We start from the raw sequence: 17,129 nt of genomic DNA, 5'->3' as shown, positions 1-17,129 counted from the left end.
TTCCACTGTGTGGATAAAGCACATTTTGGTAACGTGCTCATCAGCAGATGGACATTTGGGCAGTTCCCACTGTTTGGTTGTTAGGAACAATGCCTCTGTGAACACCATGTACTGGTCCTTGCCGGTCACTGGACTGTCACTGCCAGGATCCCATGTAACATTCGAGGTGACTATGAAACTGGTTTCCAGAGTCCCCACATCATTTTATACTCCCACAAACAATACACAAGGGTCCCCGTTTTGCCACGTCTCCGACAACACTTACTGGATTCCCATCTGCTGAAACTTGTGCGTCTATGTCTCTGAGGAATACTGGTTTGTGGTCCAACTGCTCTTGTTAAAAGGGTAATGCTGACTCCCAGGACTGCTCTTGATTCTCCTGGGAGAGACTGTGCAGAGGCTACACGATGCCTGTACTGAAGGTGTGGTGAAATCTGCCCATGAAAACATTTTGTCAGGACACTCGTAGCTACAAACTTCATTTCCTGAACAGACATCAGGCCACTTGGTTGATCTATTTCTTCTGTGGAAAGTGTTGGTGGGTCTTGCATCTTTCAGGAAATTGTCAATGACATAGAAATTGTCAATTTTTTAAAAGAATTTATTTATTAATGAGAGACACAGAGAGAGAGAGAGAGGCAGAGACACAGGCAGAGGGAGAAGCAGGCTCCATGCAGGGAGCCCGACGTGGGACTCGATCCCAGAACCCCAGGATCACACCCTAAGCCGAAGGCAGATGCTCAACTGCCGAGCCACCCAGGCATTCCAAAATTGTCAAATTTATTGACATGAAGTTGTTCATAAGATTCCCTTGTTACCCTCTCCAGTATCTGTAGCATCTATAGTGCTGCCATCACGTACTCCTGATTCTCTCTCTCTTTCCTTCATTGATTAGATGGGGAAGGGATGCCTCAGTTTTGGTGAGTCTCTCAAATTCCATGTGATGAGGAATCATGGTGGAGCCCAGTGCAGGTTGGGTTAGCCCTCCCCAGACCCTGGAGAACAGAGCCTGAAGGGGCAGCTGGCTGGCTGCTGTCCTGTATGCAGTGTTACGTGCTCTGCAAAATCCACTTCATGTGTTGGTATTATTGTCCCGAGGATCATCTCCCCACACCAGTCATCCTGGGAAAAGGCTGATCCTGGGGTAGGAAGATTCTCAGTCAGGAGGGAGGAGGGGATCTTTTTGACTCTTGGCCCTGTGTCAGACATGAGCTTGTGGGTGTCCTGCTCAGGCATGCCAGGCGTTGCCTCAGGGTCAAGGTGAGAACGGGTGGGAGTTCGCGGAAGTCAGCATTACCACACTAAACTTGGCATTCTTGTTCTGAATCATTTGGATCCAGGATAAGCATGGACACTCCTCCCTGCTTGTGTGATTGTAGGCTCCATGTGCCAATTTTTTCAGAGTGAAAAAGCAGACCCCTCCCAAGTAGACTCAAACTATCACTTCTTAGGGGACAGAAAGCTGCTCTGGGCTTTGAGCTGTCAGCTTTCCCAGATTTTTCCCGACAGGGTTCCAAAAATACTGAGGCCCTAAGTGTCAGCTGGGCACCCGCTGCACCTGCCCAGCTGGTCCCTGGGCCCCCACACCCTCGGGTGGCCAGCTCTAGGTGCCTCTGCTGCTGGTACTGTCATGGGATAAGGGAGGCCTTCATTTGATGACTCTTCAAATGACCAGTGTTGGGATGCAAAGCCACTCTCTACCAGCCCACGCTGGGTACTGTGGGTAGACCTGCAGCCCTTCCAGAGCAGAAGAGTGAAACTGCCCAGGGCCTGTGAGCAGCTTCTGTTGAGCAATTGAGGCAAGTGAATCACATGCAGGTCCAGCCTCAAAGTGGGGAAATGGAGCAGAGGCCCCCATGGAAGGAGAGGCATGTGTGTGCTGGCACCTGAGCTGCGGCAGAGCCCAGCACGGGCCTCCCGGTCGTCATCCTGACTGTATGGCCCTGTGGAGGACCCCTGTCTTACTGTATGCATCCTGTGCAAGGGTTTTAGGAGACAGTCATGCACACTGTTATAAAATGATACTAAGGCCTATTTCTGACTTACAACAGGATGGACTTATCTACTTACACCTGCTGACCACTGAAGCCTCTCTGGCTGTAGAGGCTGAACTAGAGAAGGGCATATAACTGATGCAGCCCTGAGCAGTGGACACTGTCCAGGGAAGGGAATCAGGTCATTAGGTTCCCACCTCCATGGTGACAGGCAGCCTCTTCCTTTTTTTTTTTTTTTAAGATTTTATTTATTCATTCATGAGAGACACACAGAGAGGCAGAGACATAGGCAGAGGGAGAAGCAGGCTCCCTGTGGGGAGCCCAATGTGGGACTCGATCCCGGGACCCCAGGCTCACGCCCTGAGCCGAAGGCAGATGCTCAACAGCTGAGCCACCCAGGCGTCCTCGGGCAGCCTCTTCTTAAACAGACATCCGGTTGGCCAGCGGTCTGACCTGTGCTGCAGCCTCTGACAGAGACTGCCATTGCCCCGAGTCTTGACTTGCTCCAACAACACACTTCTGAGGCCACACTAACCCGAGACTCACTTAGTTTCTTTAATCCTCCACACCCAGGAGGCTCCACCAGCAGGGCTGAAGATCCATGAGCCCAGCATTAGGGTTCACCTCCAAGCCCCAGCCCTTGCTTCCTGCCACCCCAAGAGCAGAATCCTGTGGGGCAGCTCATCTCCACACACACCTATGTCCAGTGCCAGTGTCCCCCTCTCTACAGATTTCCCAAGTGAGAGCTGGAGGCCAGGCAGGGACAGAGGTGGAGGGAGAGTGAAAGGGTTCCCAGACCTGTGTCCTCTTCTGTAAACTGGGGGTGACTTGAGTCCCATTACTTCCTAGGTTTACTTTTACTTATACGCAAAACAGTAAACATCCAATGCGTGACCTAATTGTACTGACTAATGTCATTATTTTAAGACTAACATAAACAAACAAATTTCTCCAGGTCATGGCATAAATAGACACAAGGAAGTGACAGGTGCTAAGAGATACCCCAGGCAGGTATATAAGGGCCCCCGGCCCAGGAGGCTCCACACCTGAACCTCTCCCCTCTGCACCTGCTCCTCTGACCTGCTCCACCTCCACCCACCAGAACCATGACCTGCTGTGGCTGCTCCGGGGGCTGTGGCTCCAGCTGCTGTGTGCCTGTCTGCTGCTGCAAGCCCGTGTGCTGCTGTGTGCCGGCCTGTCCCTGCTCTAGCTGTGGGTCCTGCAGGGGCTCCAAGGGGGGCTGTGGGTCCTGCGGGGGCTCCAAGGGGGGCTGTGGGTCCTGTGGGGGCTCCAAGGGGGGCTGTGGGTCCTGCGGGGGCTCTAAGGGGGGCTGTGGGTCCTGTGGGGGCTCCAAGGGGGGCTGTGGGTCCTGTGGGGGCTCCAAGGGGGGCTGTGGGTCATCCTGCTGCAAACCCTGTTGCTCCCAGTCCTGCTGCTGCAAACCCTGCTGCTGTGAGTCCTGCTGCTGCAAACCCTGCTGCTCCCAGTCCTGCTGCTGCAAGCCCTGCTGCTGCCAGTCCAGCTGCTGCAAACCCTGCTGCTCCCAGTCCTGCTGCTGCAAACCCTGCTGCTGTGAGTCCAGCTGCTGCAAACCCTGCTGCTGTGAGTCCAGCTGCTGCAAACCCTGCTGCTGTGAGTCCTGCTGCTGCAAGCCCTGCTGCTCCCAGTCCAGCTGCTGCAAACCTTGCTGCTGTGAGTCTAGCTGCTGCAAGCCCTGCTGCTCCCAGTCCTGCTGCTGCAAACCCTGCTGCTCTCAGTCCAGCTGTTGTGTCCCTGTTTGCTGCCAGTGCAAGGTCTGAGATGGTGCCCAGAGACCCCGTGGCTGGGAGATATGAACCACTGTATTCAAATGTCTCCCACTTCCTTCTACCAGTTTGTCCCAGTTTTGTGTTTAAAACCAAATGCAAGGCATCTTTAAATAAAATCTTTCTCTAAACCCAGAGCCCTGTCTTCTTACTGCTCTTTTATCCTAGCTAACGCTCACAGATATCCTCCAGGAGCACCCCACCCCCCACCCCCGGTGTATCCTGACTGGCCCCTTGGCGAATACTCATGCATACAGGTGAGGTATTAAGGAGCAGGGCAAGTGATACATGGGGGAGCCTTTCCAAAAATAGGCAGGAAGGGGCTAAGGAATGAACATACAAAAGGGAAAAGAAGCGATAGGGACAATGAAACCAGAAGGCCACCATATAACTGATGAGAATCTGAAATGGAGCAAAAATACTTGGGGGGCGGGGGGAGAAATAATTGAGAGAAGTTCTCCCAGAATTAAAGAAATATTTCATTTCAAAAAAAAAAAGGAAAGAAAAAAACCTTAGCTGAAAGGACTGGAGAAGAAAGATGCTGCCTACCATATGTGTCGATAGTGTGCATACATGACAGAGATGAAACTAGGATGTCCCAGGAGGAAAGTCACGGTCCAGGATGAGTGCCAGGTTGGCACCTCGTGGCCCTGGAGCAGGTCTGGAGTGCGAGATCCATGCAGGCGCTGGTATGCACGGCACAGAGGAACACTTGACAGAAAGTTTCATATCCAGACAAAAATACTTGGAAATGTGAGGGTCTAATGTGAAGGTGTCAAGAAATGTTCCCATAAAATAAGGGAGTCAGGAGGGACGCCTGGGTGGCTCAGTGGTTGAGTCTCCCTTCGGCTCAGAACGTGATCCTGGGGTCCAGGGATCGAGTCTCGCATTGGGGACCTCAGAGGGAGCCTGCTTCTCCCTCTGCCTGGGTCTCTGCCTCTCTCTGTCTCTCATGAATAAATAAATGAAATCTTTAAAAAAAAGGGGGGGGGAGTCAGGAGAATTGTCCCATAAAACCCCTCAGTGAAAACACTAAATAATTAAAGAAAAATATCCAGTAGGTACCAGAAAAGATCTGATAAAATGAGATGATCAAATATTTTAGCCAAATGCATTATCTTTAAAAAAAAAAAAAAGCAAAAGCCAAAAATAAATAAATAAATAATAAATAATAAAATAAAGCAAAAGCCAAATAAGAAAAATTCTATTTTTCCATGTTCTGTATGATAGTCATGTGTGGGAATAAAAATGAGAGTTTGTAAAAGCACAGGTTTGGTTAACTTAAACACATAAACATTGTTTCATGTAAATTAAAAGTGAAGCGTAATCACCATAAGAATAAAAACAGACTGTGTACTTGTTAAAGCGGTAGAAAGAAACCTGGTTTATCCAACGGTCTGTGGTAATGAAAAAATCAGAAACAAGAGAAGAATGCAGCTCAGCGGCAGACACGGCGCAGGACAGCAGGAGCAGGTCCTGGTCTGGCAAGGACATCACAAGAGGGTGGATTAACCCAACAGAGGTTATGGGTTAAATTAAAATTAAAAGATCCCAGAAAAGACGATCTACAAGAGACGCGGCGTAGTTGACAGGAACCAGCCGATGTGTCACCCGGGGGACACTCGGGCAGCGGTCTCAGCAACAAGGCATAAGTGGAGCTTCCGAGAGTCAAAGGGTCGGCACACAGAGCACATATTCCGCAACCCCAGGGCAAAAATGTTAAAAATTAAGTCACAAAAGGGGTAGTTAAAATACTATATGTTTATTAAGTTCGGGGTTGAAAGAGGTAATCACAAGTGAAAATATGAAATCATTGAAAGTAACGCTAATTAAACAGTGCACGTTAGAAGGAAGGGCATGCAGAACGCGGAGCCCGTCCTTGCCGGGAAATGTACGGTATCAAATAAATAAATGTGGCATCAAGTAAATCAATCGCAAGTCATGAGACTGGTGACCTGTCTGCTCAACTATTTTCCCCGTTTCGAGTTAGGTTGTTTGTCTCATCGTTGTGAGAGGTTTATACGTATAGATGCATCCTGAACACAATCCTTTACCAGCTCTGTGATTTGCAAATTCTGCCTCCCAATTTGAGGTTTATCTTTTTATTTTCTCAGTGGCGTCTTTGTAACCATAACAAACTTTTAATTTACCCGTGTTTTCTGTTACAGTTTACGCTTTTCGGTGCGTATCTAGGGACTCGCGCCCCGGCCAAGGCTGCAGATACCTTCCCCCCGTGTTTTCTTCTATCAATTTTGCTGTTAGCGCTCACATTTAGGTCCACCTGGCATTAATCTCTGCGACTCGCCGGAGGGAGGGCTCCGGACTTCTTTTGCGTGCGGATATCCAGATGTCCCTGCAGCACTGTTGAAAAGACAATTCTTTCCCTGTTGAATTGCCTTCGTGCTTTTGTCGAACACTCACAGACAATAAATACGAAGGTTGATTTCTGGATCCCCCACCCCCGTCCCACTGCACTCCTGCGTGCGTGTCCTCTGACACCAGCGTGGCCCCATCTCGGCTGCTGTGACTGTGTAGCCAGTTCTGAGATGGGGAAGAGAAAGTCAGTCTCACTTCGTTCTTTCTCAAAATTATTTGTCTGTACAGGGTCTTTTCTATTTCCGTATAAATACTAGGGATGATCTGTGAATTTTTGCACAAAGACCTGCTGGGATGGTGACAGGGTACAAGTCATTTTGGGGATGAACTTCCGTTGTCCAGGAACACGGTGTGTGCTCCATGTGCTGGCCGCCTTGGAGCTGCCAGCCACGCCGGAGACATCAGCCCTCGGGTCTCACACCTCTTGTGCCACAGTTATTCTTAAGTATTTCGTTCTTTTTGCTGCTGTTATGAATGGAACTGGTTTCTTTTTTTTTTAAGATTTATTTATTTATTTGTTCATGATAGACAGAGAGAGAGAGAGAGAGAGAGAGAGAGAGAGAGAGAGAGAGGCAGAGACACAGGCAGAGGGAGAAGCAGGCTCCATGCCAGGAGCCCGACGCGGGACTCGATCCCAGGACTCCAGGATTGCGCCCTGAGCCAAAGGCAGATGCCAAACCTCTGAGCCACCCAGGGATCCCCTGGTTTCTTAATTTTATATTCAGGGTACTCATTGCTAACATAGGGAAATTCAGTTGACTTCGGTCTGGGGACGCCGTACCCTGCAGCTTTGCCAGCCGGGCTGGGTAGCTGTAACAGGTGCATGCACATGTCCTGCTCAGGGCTCTCTGAAGTTCAGGAATCTGTGGTTTGTCATCTTTCACTAATTTGGGGGAAACTGTGGCCATTGTCTCTTCCAGTACTTTTTCTCACACGTGTGCTCTCTTTTCCTCCTGACGCCATAGTCAGGCTTATGCAGGAGTTCTTGCACGCTCAGCTCAGGCAGTTCTCCAGCTGTGCTTCATCTGGGACAACTCTGTGCACCGGGCTTCGGGTGCGAGGCTCTCTCCCTCATCCTGCACGGGTTGCCGGGGATTCCTGCGTCATTTCCACTCAACTGTTTTCTGCGAGTTTTCACTTACCTTCTGGAATTCCTGCCCACTTCTCGCACTGGATCCTGTCGCTGGCCTACAGTGATTGTCAGACGTCTGTGAGAGAGCCTCAACGTGTGTGCGTGTCCTTATGCAGCTGCCTGATGGCAGCTCCTGCCACTCAGTGGTCCTCTGGACCTGTCTCATTGTCACCTCATAAACCATCAGAAGCGCTGGCGCAGTGCGTTATGCACAACAGAGGCAAAGACGCCCTGGGGTCCAGAGTGATCCTACAGGCCCTGTGGCCGGGCCCTCGGGTAGGCTCCACCGGTCTGGCCACAGGGCACACAGGTCCGGGGTGCATCTTCAGCAGTGGTCATGGCCTGGGGCTTCAGAGGGGTCTCCTCAGTGTCCCTGCTGCCACCCCCATTGGTGAGCCGGTTCATGCGTGGACCACGAGAGGGGTGGTTTCCACATTCTTACTGCTCCGTTCACTCATTTATGCAACAAATATTTACTGAGCATCTATTATGTGCCAGGCACTGAGCCTAATATGTCTTTATTCCAGGAAGATGAAGACAGTAAACAACCTGTTTATGCAATCCCGAAACTTCACAAACTATCAATCTATGAGACTCTCCAGCATAAGCTGCAGAGGCCTGTAAGTTCAACAAAGTTCAAAGTCTAAACACTCAAAGCTCAACATCCAGCTTTTAGAAATAAAGAAAAAAACTTGAAGAGCTGGCAATATTTTTGCCTTCTGAGAGATAGCCACCAGAGATGGACACTAAACTTCAGATAAACATGAAACATTCGAAGAAAGCAGCTGCTACTGTTTTATTTGCCGCCATGGCACAGCGATGGGGTGGAGAGTGAATGGACGAGGAACGTCTAAGGGCAGAGACACTACAGTGAGCAAACACCCCATGTGGGATTCAAAACCTCAGACCAACAGATCTTTGTGCACTGTGTATAAAAAATGTGTGACATCCCTGACTCATAAGCTAAAAATCGTGGAGTGCTTATAGGGAATTCCTAAGAGAACAACTAAAATAATTTAGTAAAAATTATTTTTATTTAATTTTTATTTGAAAAAATTAGTAAAAAAAATATTAAGAGCCTACTCTCTCCCCAAATTTATTTATCTTTTTTTAAAGATTCTATTTATTTATTCATGAGAGACACAGAGAGAGAGGCAGAGACACGGGCAGAAGGAGAAGCGGGCTCCACATAGGGAACCCAATGCAGGACTCAATCCCAGGACCCCAGGATCATGCCCTGAGCCGAAGGCACATCCTCAACCACTGAGCCGCGCAGGTGCCCCTCCCCAAATTTAAATAGCGAGAAACACCTTGTTCTGCACTTGGAAAGACTTTATACTTGAGTTCTGCAACCATGAATCTATAAATTTAATTCTGTCCAAGTTAAAATAAAGGACAATTTCCATGTCACCAAGTTACCCTCAGAGTCTTTTTGAAGAGTGTGTCTGCGTCTGCTCTCATTGAAGATGCTACAGTTTTGAAAGCAAAAGAAAAAGAAGGTGTAAAAAAAAGAAGGTGTAACGGAATGATTCTCCAAACAGACATGAGCACAAAGGATGGTGGCCCATGGGTCAGGCAGCAAGTGCACAGACTCAGAGTCAAATTCGAGCAAGGCCACGTGGAACTGGGGGGCAGACAGACAGACGGAGGGGAGGACAGAGGGGCAGAAGGTGGTCAAGTCCACGGAAGAGCCCGCGGCCACCACTGCAAGGCCATTGCCGTGATGGCAAAGTCATCTGGAGCAAGATGTGTAGGTCCTGACTTAAACAAGGCAGTGAGCTAAAGAGGAACCAAAATCTGAACATACATAGGGAAGTACGAAATCTCCCACAGGACGCGTGATGGGCGTGGACATCTCCTCAGGGCAGGAAAATAGGAGCACAGGGCACAGTGGCTGTGGGCTCAGCTCCCCCCCAGTTAGCATCTCTCCACTGAAGGAAGTCCCAGTGAAGGGCAAGCATTCAGATAAAAACGAAAAACAAAACAAAAACAAAACATCTCTAGCAAATGTAACAATGAAAATACTAATGTCCCCAATATCCACCTTGGCCACAGAAATCCACATGTAAGAGGCTAGCAGCTCAACAGAAAGCATTCTGTGCAGGGAGGAGCACGATTTCAGGGAACAGCGTGGGTGATACCCACGCACCTTTCCTCATTATCTTTATTAACACAGTAAATTGCTTGGATTTTTACTAACTTGATCTGCATAGAATTAACACAATTCCTATCAAAACACAGGGAAAGTCTTTTTTATAGAAATAAACAAAATGATTCTAAAATTCATAGAGAAGGGTGACACCTGGGTGGCTCAGTGGTTGAGCGCCTGCCTTTGACCCAGGGCGTGATCCCAGAGTCCCAGGGTTGAGTCCTACATCGGGCCCCCTGCATGGAGCCTGCTTCTCCCTCTGCCTGTGTCTCTGCTTCTCTCTGTGTGTCTCTCATGAATAAATACATAAAATCTTCAAAAATAAAATTTATAGAAAAGGACAAAAACCTAGAATAGCTGAACATTTTTTTTTTTTTAAAGAGAAGAATCAGGTGGAAGGACTGAGCAGAGAGCTGAGTCAAGACTCCTGCAAAGTGGCAGTGACTGTGTGCAGCTCCGGGACAGGCAGGTGCACCAGCAAGCCCAGCAGCAGGGAGGTGGCAGCTGGACCCCACAGGCAGGGCCAACAACGTCCCACACAGGTGAGGAATGACGGAGGAAGGACAGTCTGTTCAGGAAATGGCGCTGCAGCAAGTGGACGTCCGTAGGGGAGAGAAAGACCCTTGACCTAAACCCCCCATCACCTTGTTAAAAAAATTAACTCAGAGTGAAGCATAACCTTAAGCACAAAATATAAAACTTAAAAAAAAAATAGGAGAAAACCTTCAGGACCTGGCGCTGGGCAGAGCTCTTAAACGTAACATCAAAAGTGTGACACATCAATTTTTTTTTTTTAATCAATGAAGTAGACTCTGTCAGGATTAAAAACTTCTGCTTTACGAGAAGAACACTGTTAATCACATTGGAATGAAAGTAAATAGAGAACTTTTGTCTTGCTAGAGCCCCGGCTTAGGAGCTCCCGACCAGGAGAAAATGTTTACAGGCCACATGTGACAACGGGCGGCTGTGCACCCAGAATGTAGACGGGACGCTCAAGCCAGGACAGTAATGAGACAGACAGAACGGGGATGGACACGGGACACTGGCCATCGCAGGGGGTGTGAGTGGTGAACAAACACATGGAAGGGCCCGACCCTGCTCGCCACCAGGACGAGCGGATGGGCCCCGCCGCGAGAAGCTGCCGCTCGCCCGTCAGTGCCACTGAAAGAGGAAAAAGTTGTGATGTTGCCCAGCGCCGGTGACGTCCAGGGAAATAGCTCACGGACAGCTGCCCAGAATGCGGAACGCGACAGCCACTCTGCAAAACAGTTTGACAGTTTCTTAAAAAACAAAGCGTACACTTACCACATGGCCCAGCAGTCCCACTTATCCCGGACACTTATCCCGGAGAAATGAAAACTCATGCTCGCACACAAAACACCCGAACATGATTGCTTGGAGCAGCTTTGGGATAACCCGTCGCTGGAAATAAGTCTCCTTCCATGGGTGGATGGAGACACACACGGAGCTTGTGGACACCGGGGGGTGCACTTATCAGGGGTTGACAGGCACCGTGATCTTGAAGGATCTCACGGTCATTCTACTGAGTGGTGAAGACCCCAACCATGAGCAGCCACAGACCGTGTGATTCCATTCATGCCTCATTCTCAGAATGACTACATCTGAGCCACAGGAGGCAGGTCAGGGGTGGCAAAGTGACCATGACTAGGGCAGGATGGACAGTCGTGTCACCGTGCTGGCCTGAGCCTCACTCAGGAGGCTTCAGCAAGGCCAGCTTCCAGCGTGGATACAGCTGCCACCTGGCTAGGACGCTCCCAGTGGGATGAATGGTTGAAGGGTGCATGGGATAACCCTGTACTATTTTTGAAACGTCCCATGAATCTGTATTTATTTCAAAATAAAAAAGATTCTTTATTGAATTTTGAGTATTAAGATGAGAGCGTATCGTGTCCCTGTTCTGTGTGAGAAAGGAAAGTAGGACCAGGGAGGTATGTACTTATTCCTGCAAACCCACAGGGAAGGAAAACCAGAAACAAAGGACAGGAGGCAGGAAGGGAAGTCATAACCCTGGCCCCAAACTCCTGGCCCATTTTGTCAAAAATGTGAAATCCACACAATTGCTAAGGATGGCGGGCAACCAAACGGGAATGACGGGAGAAATCTGCCAGCACTTAACTGACTTCACATTGGTGACTGAGGCCTAGACGATCCCTCGCCCTCCACAGGGTGGCCGGGGCTGTCGCAGGACAGGAGCAGGTGCGGGGACACAGCCAGCCTGCAGGGACGCCCACCCACACGGACTGCCCCGTGCCCACGCCACTGTCCTTGGTGCTGCCACAGCGCCCGACGCAGAGTCAGGGCCCCGTCCCCAAACGCCCGGTCCCACAGCAGGGCCAGGCTCGCCCCAGCCCCGCGCCCCAGCCCCCCGCCCCGGAGCCGGGCCGCCAGCAGCGCTCTCAGGGGAAGCCGTGGCACAAGGGCCCCCGGTCCCGGCAGATTCCTCTCCCCGGAGATAAGCTCCCGGCTCAGCCCGAGGTGGGTGGAAAATCAGGATTGCTGCCTTAATTGGTATTTTCCAGTTGACAGAACATCCTATGCTTTTTTCACTTGTGTCATTGAATTACCAAATGTTTTCATTTTTGAGAAGACCTGAAATTGCAGAGATCTTGGGGATTTAGGGAAGGAATGCAAGACCAATTTTGCCTAATTACGAAATGTCTCGGCGGTCACTCTGACGTGTCCCAGAGTAGGCGATGCAGACCGCGGGGCCTCCCCGGAGGTGGGGGGCCCGGGCTCTGGCACAGATGTTTACCTGACGTCCCGGGCCAGAATCTGGTTTACATCGAGAAATCAGACTGTTTACAGGACACCGCGTCTGTGTCTCCCTCTCCTTCCCTTTCATTTGTGCTAACGTTGCGCAGGTCTCTCGGGTCCCCCGGGACGGTCTGCGCCATCACGCGAGGCTGGCCATGTCCGCACGGCCCCATCTGGGGGACGCAGCAGCCCGTGGCCCGGCCACGCGGGTGGTCAGCCGGAGCGCGGGCTGGCGGTGCAGGTGGGGGGCAGGCCATGGCAGAGGACAGGCGGCCTGGCGCAGCCCCCGCGCCGTCGTGGGCCGGTGGTCGGGCCTCTGCCGTGTGCCCGGGGTGCAGCCTCGCCCCGGGGGCCTCGGTGTCGCCCGTCTCTCGTGCCTTCTCTCCCGCGGCTTCTCTCTCGCCGATGAAACGGTGCCACGTCTCTCACACGTGGGCAGCACTTATTTTGACCCTTGGGTTGGCTTTGGTGCCCTAATTCCGAAGTTCTCGGGCTGGAATGGCCACACGCTGCTGACATTCCGCTCACACGGTTTTAGCACACTTGGAACCTGTGGTGCTTGAACCGGGTTTGGATGATTTTTAGACGTGTGTATTTGTTTTCCTTAAGGATAAAGCCTCATGTGCTCGGGGGACAGATGCTTCGAGCTCTCAGGTAGCCAGTGGAATTCCATGTCGTTCCTCACCTGCAGCGTGGACGGTGGCGGAACGATGAACCCGCACGAGCCATTGGCACCGACCACGGTTCGCATGGTCCTGCGGTGGCTGAGTTCTTTTTTTTTTAATTTTTGTTTTTGTTTTTGTTTTTCAGTGGCTGAGTTCTGTCCTCAGGCCCCTTCCCTGCCTGTCACGGTCACCATTCCCCAGGCACATGCGATGCGTCCCGCTGCCTCTGTCCCCACTGATGCACGGAGCCTGTGCTGGAACCAGCAGCTGTGCGCTGTCAGGGCCATGGCGCTCATGAAGGCTCTCGTGCAGGAACCAGTGGCTGTATCCCTGGTGAAGGTTCTAGAGGGACACCCATCCTCAGGCCAGCGGGACCCTGTGGTCCTGGGTGTGTAGGGCCGATGCTGTGGGCCCGGCTGGAAGCCCATGTGCTCCTCTCTCCCATGGCCCCCGCCCTGTCAGACACCGGAGGAGAGGAGCCCCCTCTGCAGTGCCCACACCTGCACACATGGGCAGCCCCTGCACACACGAGCAGAAATGTTCTCACACACCTTCGGCGTTCAGGGAGCGCCTGACACCAGGATGTTGCTGACACAATCTTCTTATTCAGCTTATTATATGTTGTGGTCCACGGTAGAGGCGGGTGGTCAGCAGGGGCCCCTGAGCTTCCCTGCTCCCCCTTGCTCTGTGCCCCAGACAGCAAGCCCGACCATCCCTGCTGCTGGGCCCTTCTATACCAGGTCACACAGGTGACCACGTGGTGGAAGTGACCCCAGTGTGAGTACCTGCAGCTGCCTGCCCCCGCGGGGAGGGGGGGTGAGCTTGCTTGCTGCTGGCTTCATGGCCTACTGCCCATGCAGGGTCACTGCCCACTCCATACCTGGTTGCTCACTCAGGGTCACTGCCCCCTCACACTTGACTGCCCACTGCAGGGTCACTGACCACTGCACACCTCACTGCCCACTGTAGGTCACTGCCCACCTGTGCCCACTGCAGGGTCACTGCCCACTGCCCACCTTGCTGCTTCCTTAGACCCATGGTACAAGGTGTGCTGGTTGCTACAGTGTTTGCTACTTGCCTCTGTACTGCTGGCTGTGCCCACATCATCTGGACCCATTACTGTGTTCCCATCCCTGCTGGGCACCCAGGGACAAGGAACAGGATGCCAGTGTGCTGATGCGTGTGCTGCTGGCTGTGCAGCAGGGAGTCCTTGTCTGACCTGGGAGAGGCCGGAAGCCTGGCTGGAGCAAAGTCCTTCTGGGGGAAGCAGCAGTGGCCTGGGTTCCCCTGGTCACCGGAGGCTGCTTAGGGAGTATGGTTGTCTGTTAACCTCTGTCTCCGTGGGACCCGTCACGCAGCACAGGTCTGGGCCATCAGCATCCTCCAACCCACCACAGACCCTTCTGAGCTTTGTGCCCTCAGTGCCCAGAGTCATCCTCCCTCGAAGAGACCCCCTGCCCAGCCCTCCGCCTGGTCCTTCCACTGCTTCTCCTTGTCTACTAGGTGTTGAGTTCCTCCCCCCACCCCCGCTGCCAGCCACGTCCCTGCTCCTCTGTCTTTACTTGTCATCTGTATTCCGGAGACCCCAGCTCCCCTGCAGCCACCCCACTTCACCCCCCACCCCCCCAGCACGTGCACAGCCCTCTCTGTGCCTGGCACTCTGGGCGCCTCCCAGACACCTGCGTCCCCGCACGCACTCCAGCCACCCTCCCCTCATTGTGGGAGCTGGTGCCACGGGCCCCTGGTGAGTCACTGGCCCACTTGTCCTGCTGGGGGCTAGCTTCACACCCATCCATCAGAGGGCCCTGTCATTCCTGCTCCGAGATGAGCATCTTGGAGTGGTGGCTGATGGCCCCCTCGGGCCGTCACAGCCACCATCACCTGTAGGGTGCCCGGGAACTTGGCCGGTGCCCCCTATTCTTCCTGTTCTGACAGCCCGTCTTCACAGGGCAGGGACTGGGGCCTCTAACAAACACACACCAGCCCCTCGCGCTCCCCTCTTCAAAGCCTCAATGGCTTCCTGCTGTACTTAGAATAAAAGTTAAAAGCGTCCGCAGAGGCCGGACCAGTGGCTGTCATGTGGGTTTTCTCCTGGGGTCTGTGTGAATATATGCACGGGGCAGGGGGTGGCGGCCCTCTGTGATGCTACATCTCCCAGGGCAGATTTGGGGTGTGGGGCGGACTTTCCATTCTCCTGTGTAGCTCATTAATAAATAAAGTTAGTTCAGTGTTAGAGCTGATGGCCTGTGGATCTCTACCTCTTTGTTCAATGTGGGCCTGGTTGTTTCCATACGTGGCCGCCAGTGTCGTTGGCGATGTCAGGTGCAGCGAGGAAGTTCGGGGTTTGTGTATTTACCTTGTCCCAGCTGCCACCACACGTGTAAACCTTGTCTCCGTCCAGATGGAAGAGGACAGGGGCACACACGGCATCCAGCCCCCCGGGCCGTGCTGCTTCTCTTTCTCAACCAGACCTGCCAAGACCTTGTCAAGCACCAAACACCAGCTCCCATTCTATCAAGTCTTCTGGTTTTCTGTTTCTTTCCTATTTCTTTAATTTGTGGCTTTATCTTTATCAATCTGCTTTTTTGCTTTCTCGCTCTTTCTTTCTTTCTTTTCTTTCTTTTTTTTTTTTTTTTTTTAACGTGTATAAAGTTAGAAAGGTCTCAAACTCCTCCATGAAGTGCTTTTCACAAAACAAGATCACGGTGCATGTTGCCCCACATCCTGACAAGATTCCTTCACTTTGTGAATTGCTTTCTTTGTGAAAGGACTAGACAATCATGGTTACCAGGTGAATGGTAGAGTGGTCAATAAAGTAAGAGTGAAAACGTCTCCCGGTCTCCTCGAATCCCCACCTCGCCCTGCTGACCTCAACCCGTTTTCCTGCTCGTGTGGACACAGAGGCCGACACCTCGTGCGTCTCTAAGATCGGAATACTTTCAGGGCACATATGTCAAGGCGGCTCATTCTGTCCCACAATATTCCATCATGTAGGTGTGTCACCGCACATGAAACAATGACCCTGTTGGTGGAAAATCACATTATTTCCAGATCATCTGTTTTGTATTGTTTTGCTGTTTCCATGACACATAATGCAGCCGTAGAGGTCCTTGTTTGTTGAATATCCTCATGCGGACACGCTTCGGCTCAGACCAAGATCCAAAATGGGCCTCAAGTGCCAGAGCATATCTGCAATTCAAATTAAAAAGCTGAAGACAAAAGGACTAGCAGAACCAGGGACAAATAATGTAAACGGGAAATTCACGTGCAAGAAGAAATATTGATGGCGGGCGCACGTAGGAGAGAATCCGGGGGGTCATGCAAATAGAATGGAAAGCGACAAATGAGCTCATCCATCCCGGGTTGACGGGGACTCATCACGGCCCAAGGGCAACCCATGCATCCCAGGTGCTCACTGAGCACTGTTCCAGCGTTCGCAGGCCACGTCCCACAGCCGAGACCCCTTGGACTGGGGCAGGGCAAGCAGCCCCAGTGGTTGGGGCGAATTTGAACCTCTACCCAGTAATTTGTCATAGCAAACAAGCAGTGAGCACATCCGCCCTTCCACTTGGCACACTGACGTGGGGGTGCGTTCTCCTTCCACACCAGTGCCACCAGCAGCATGATGAGCAATGGTGGTGGCGTGAGAATCTCCAGTAACTCCTTGTTTTACTGACATGGTCTGTGGTTGCATATTTTTAATTGATGCCTCCATTGGATTTTGGAAAATAATATTTCTCATGCATAAGTAGTTTTTTCCTACCATTGTTTGACATTGGGTTTTGTAATAAGTGGCTGCTAGGTGTTATCAGGTGCTTCCTGGGTTATCGATGGAGAACATTTGCTACATCCTTTGTTTTCCAGCAACTAGCTGTCTTTCCTATCAACACCATCATTTCTTTATAGGGAAGCCCCCAGTGTGTGTAGTGTTCATGAGGGGCAGTAGCTTCTCCCCAGTGCTTAAGGTAAAGGAACTAGACTCTTCACGTCGGCAGCTGGGGATAGGTGAGCACAAAACGTGTCTGGCATTTCCCAGGGCCCTTGCCATGCAGGAGACCCGGGGCTCCTGACCTCACCTGGATCTGCTCAAAGGAGATGCTGCACATCTTCTACGGGTCTTCCCCAGGCAGCCATGGCCTCATACAGGCACTGTTGTGCAGGGATCACCAACACTAAATTCATGGGGACAAACACACCAGGCCAGGCACCACTCAGAGCTGGGAACACGGGGAA

General features: G+C 51.6%; 1 protein-coding gene across 1 annotated transcript; it reads left to right on the top strand.

Annotated features, from left to right (window-relative positions):
- Positions 1-3,013: 3,013 nt before the first annotated feature.
- On the top strand, positions 3,014-3,936 carry LOC129502043 (keratin-associated protein 5-5-like). The gene has a single exon (XM_055313427.1). It carries the CDS (start codon positions 3,101-3,103, stop codon positions 3,791-3,793), a length of 693 nt encoding a protein of 230 aa, XP_055169402.1. The 5' UTR covers positions 3,014-3,100; the 3' UTR covers positions 3,794-3,936.
- The last annotated feature ends 13,193 nt before the right edge of the window (positions 3,937-17,129 follow it).

This window comes from Nyctereutes procyonoides, unplaced genomic scaffold (assembly GCF_905146905.1).
Source record: "Nyctereutes procyonoides isolate TBG_1078 unplaced genomic scaffold, NYPRO_anot_genome, whole genome shotgun sequence".
Lineage (NCBI taxonomy): Eukaryota > Metazoa > Chordata > Mammalia > Carnivora > Canidae > Nyctereutes > Nyctereutes procyonoides.
The sequence above is the reverse complement of the archived record's forward strand: the minus strand, read 5'-3'. Positions and strand labels throughout refer to the sequence as shown.

What these genes read in the sequence shown, in the direction of transcription:
- LOC129502043 (XM_055313427.1), top strand. Translation starts at nt 3,101, where the DNA reads ATGACCTGCTGTGGCTGCTCCGGGGGCTGTGGCTCCAGCTGCTGTGTG.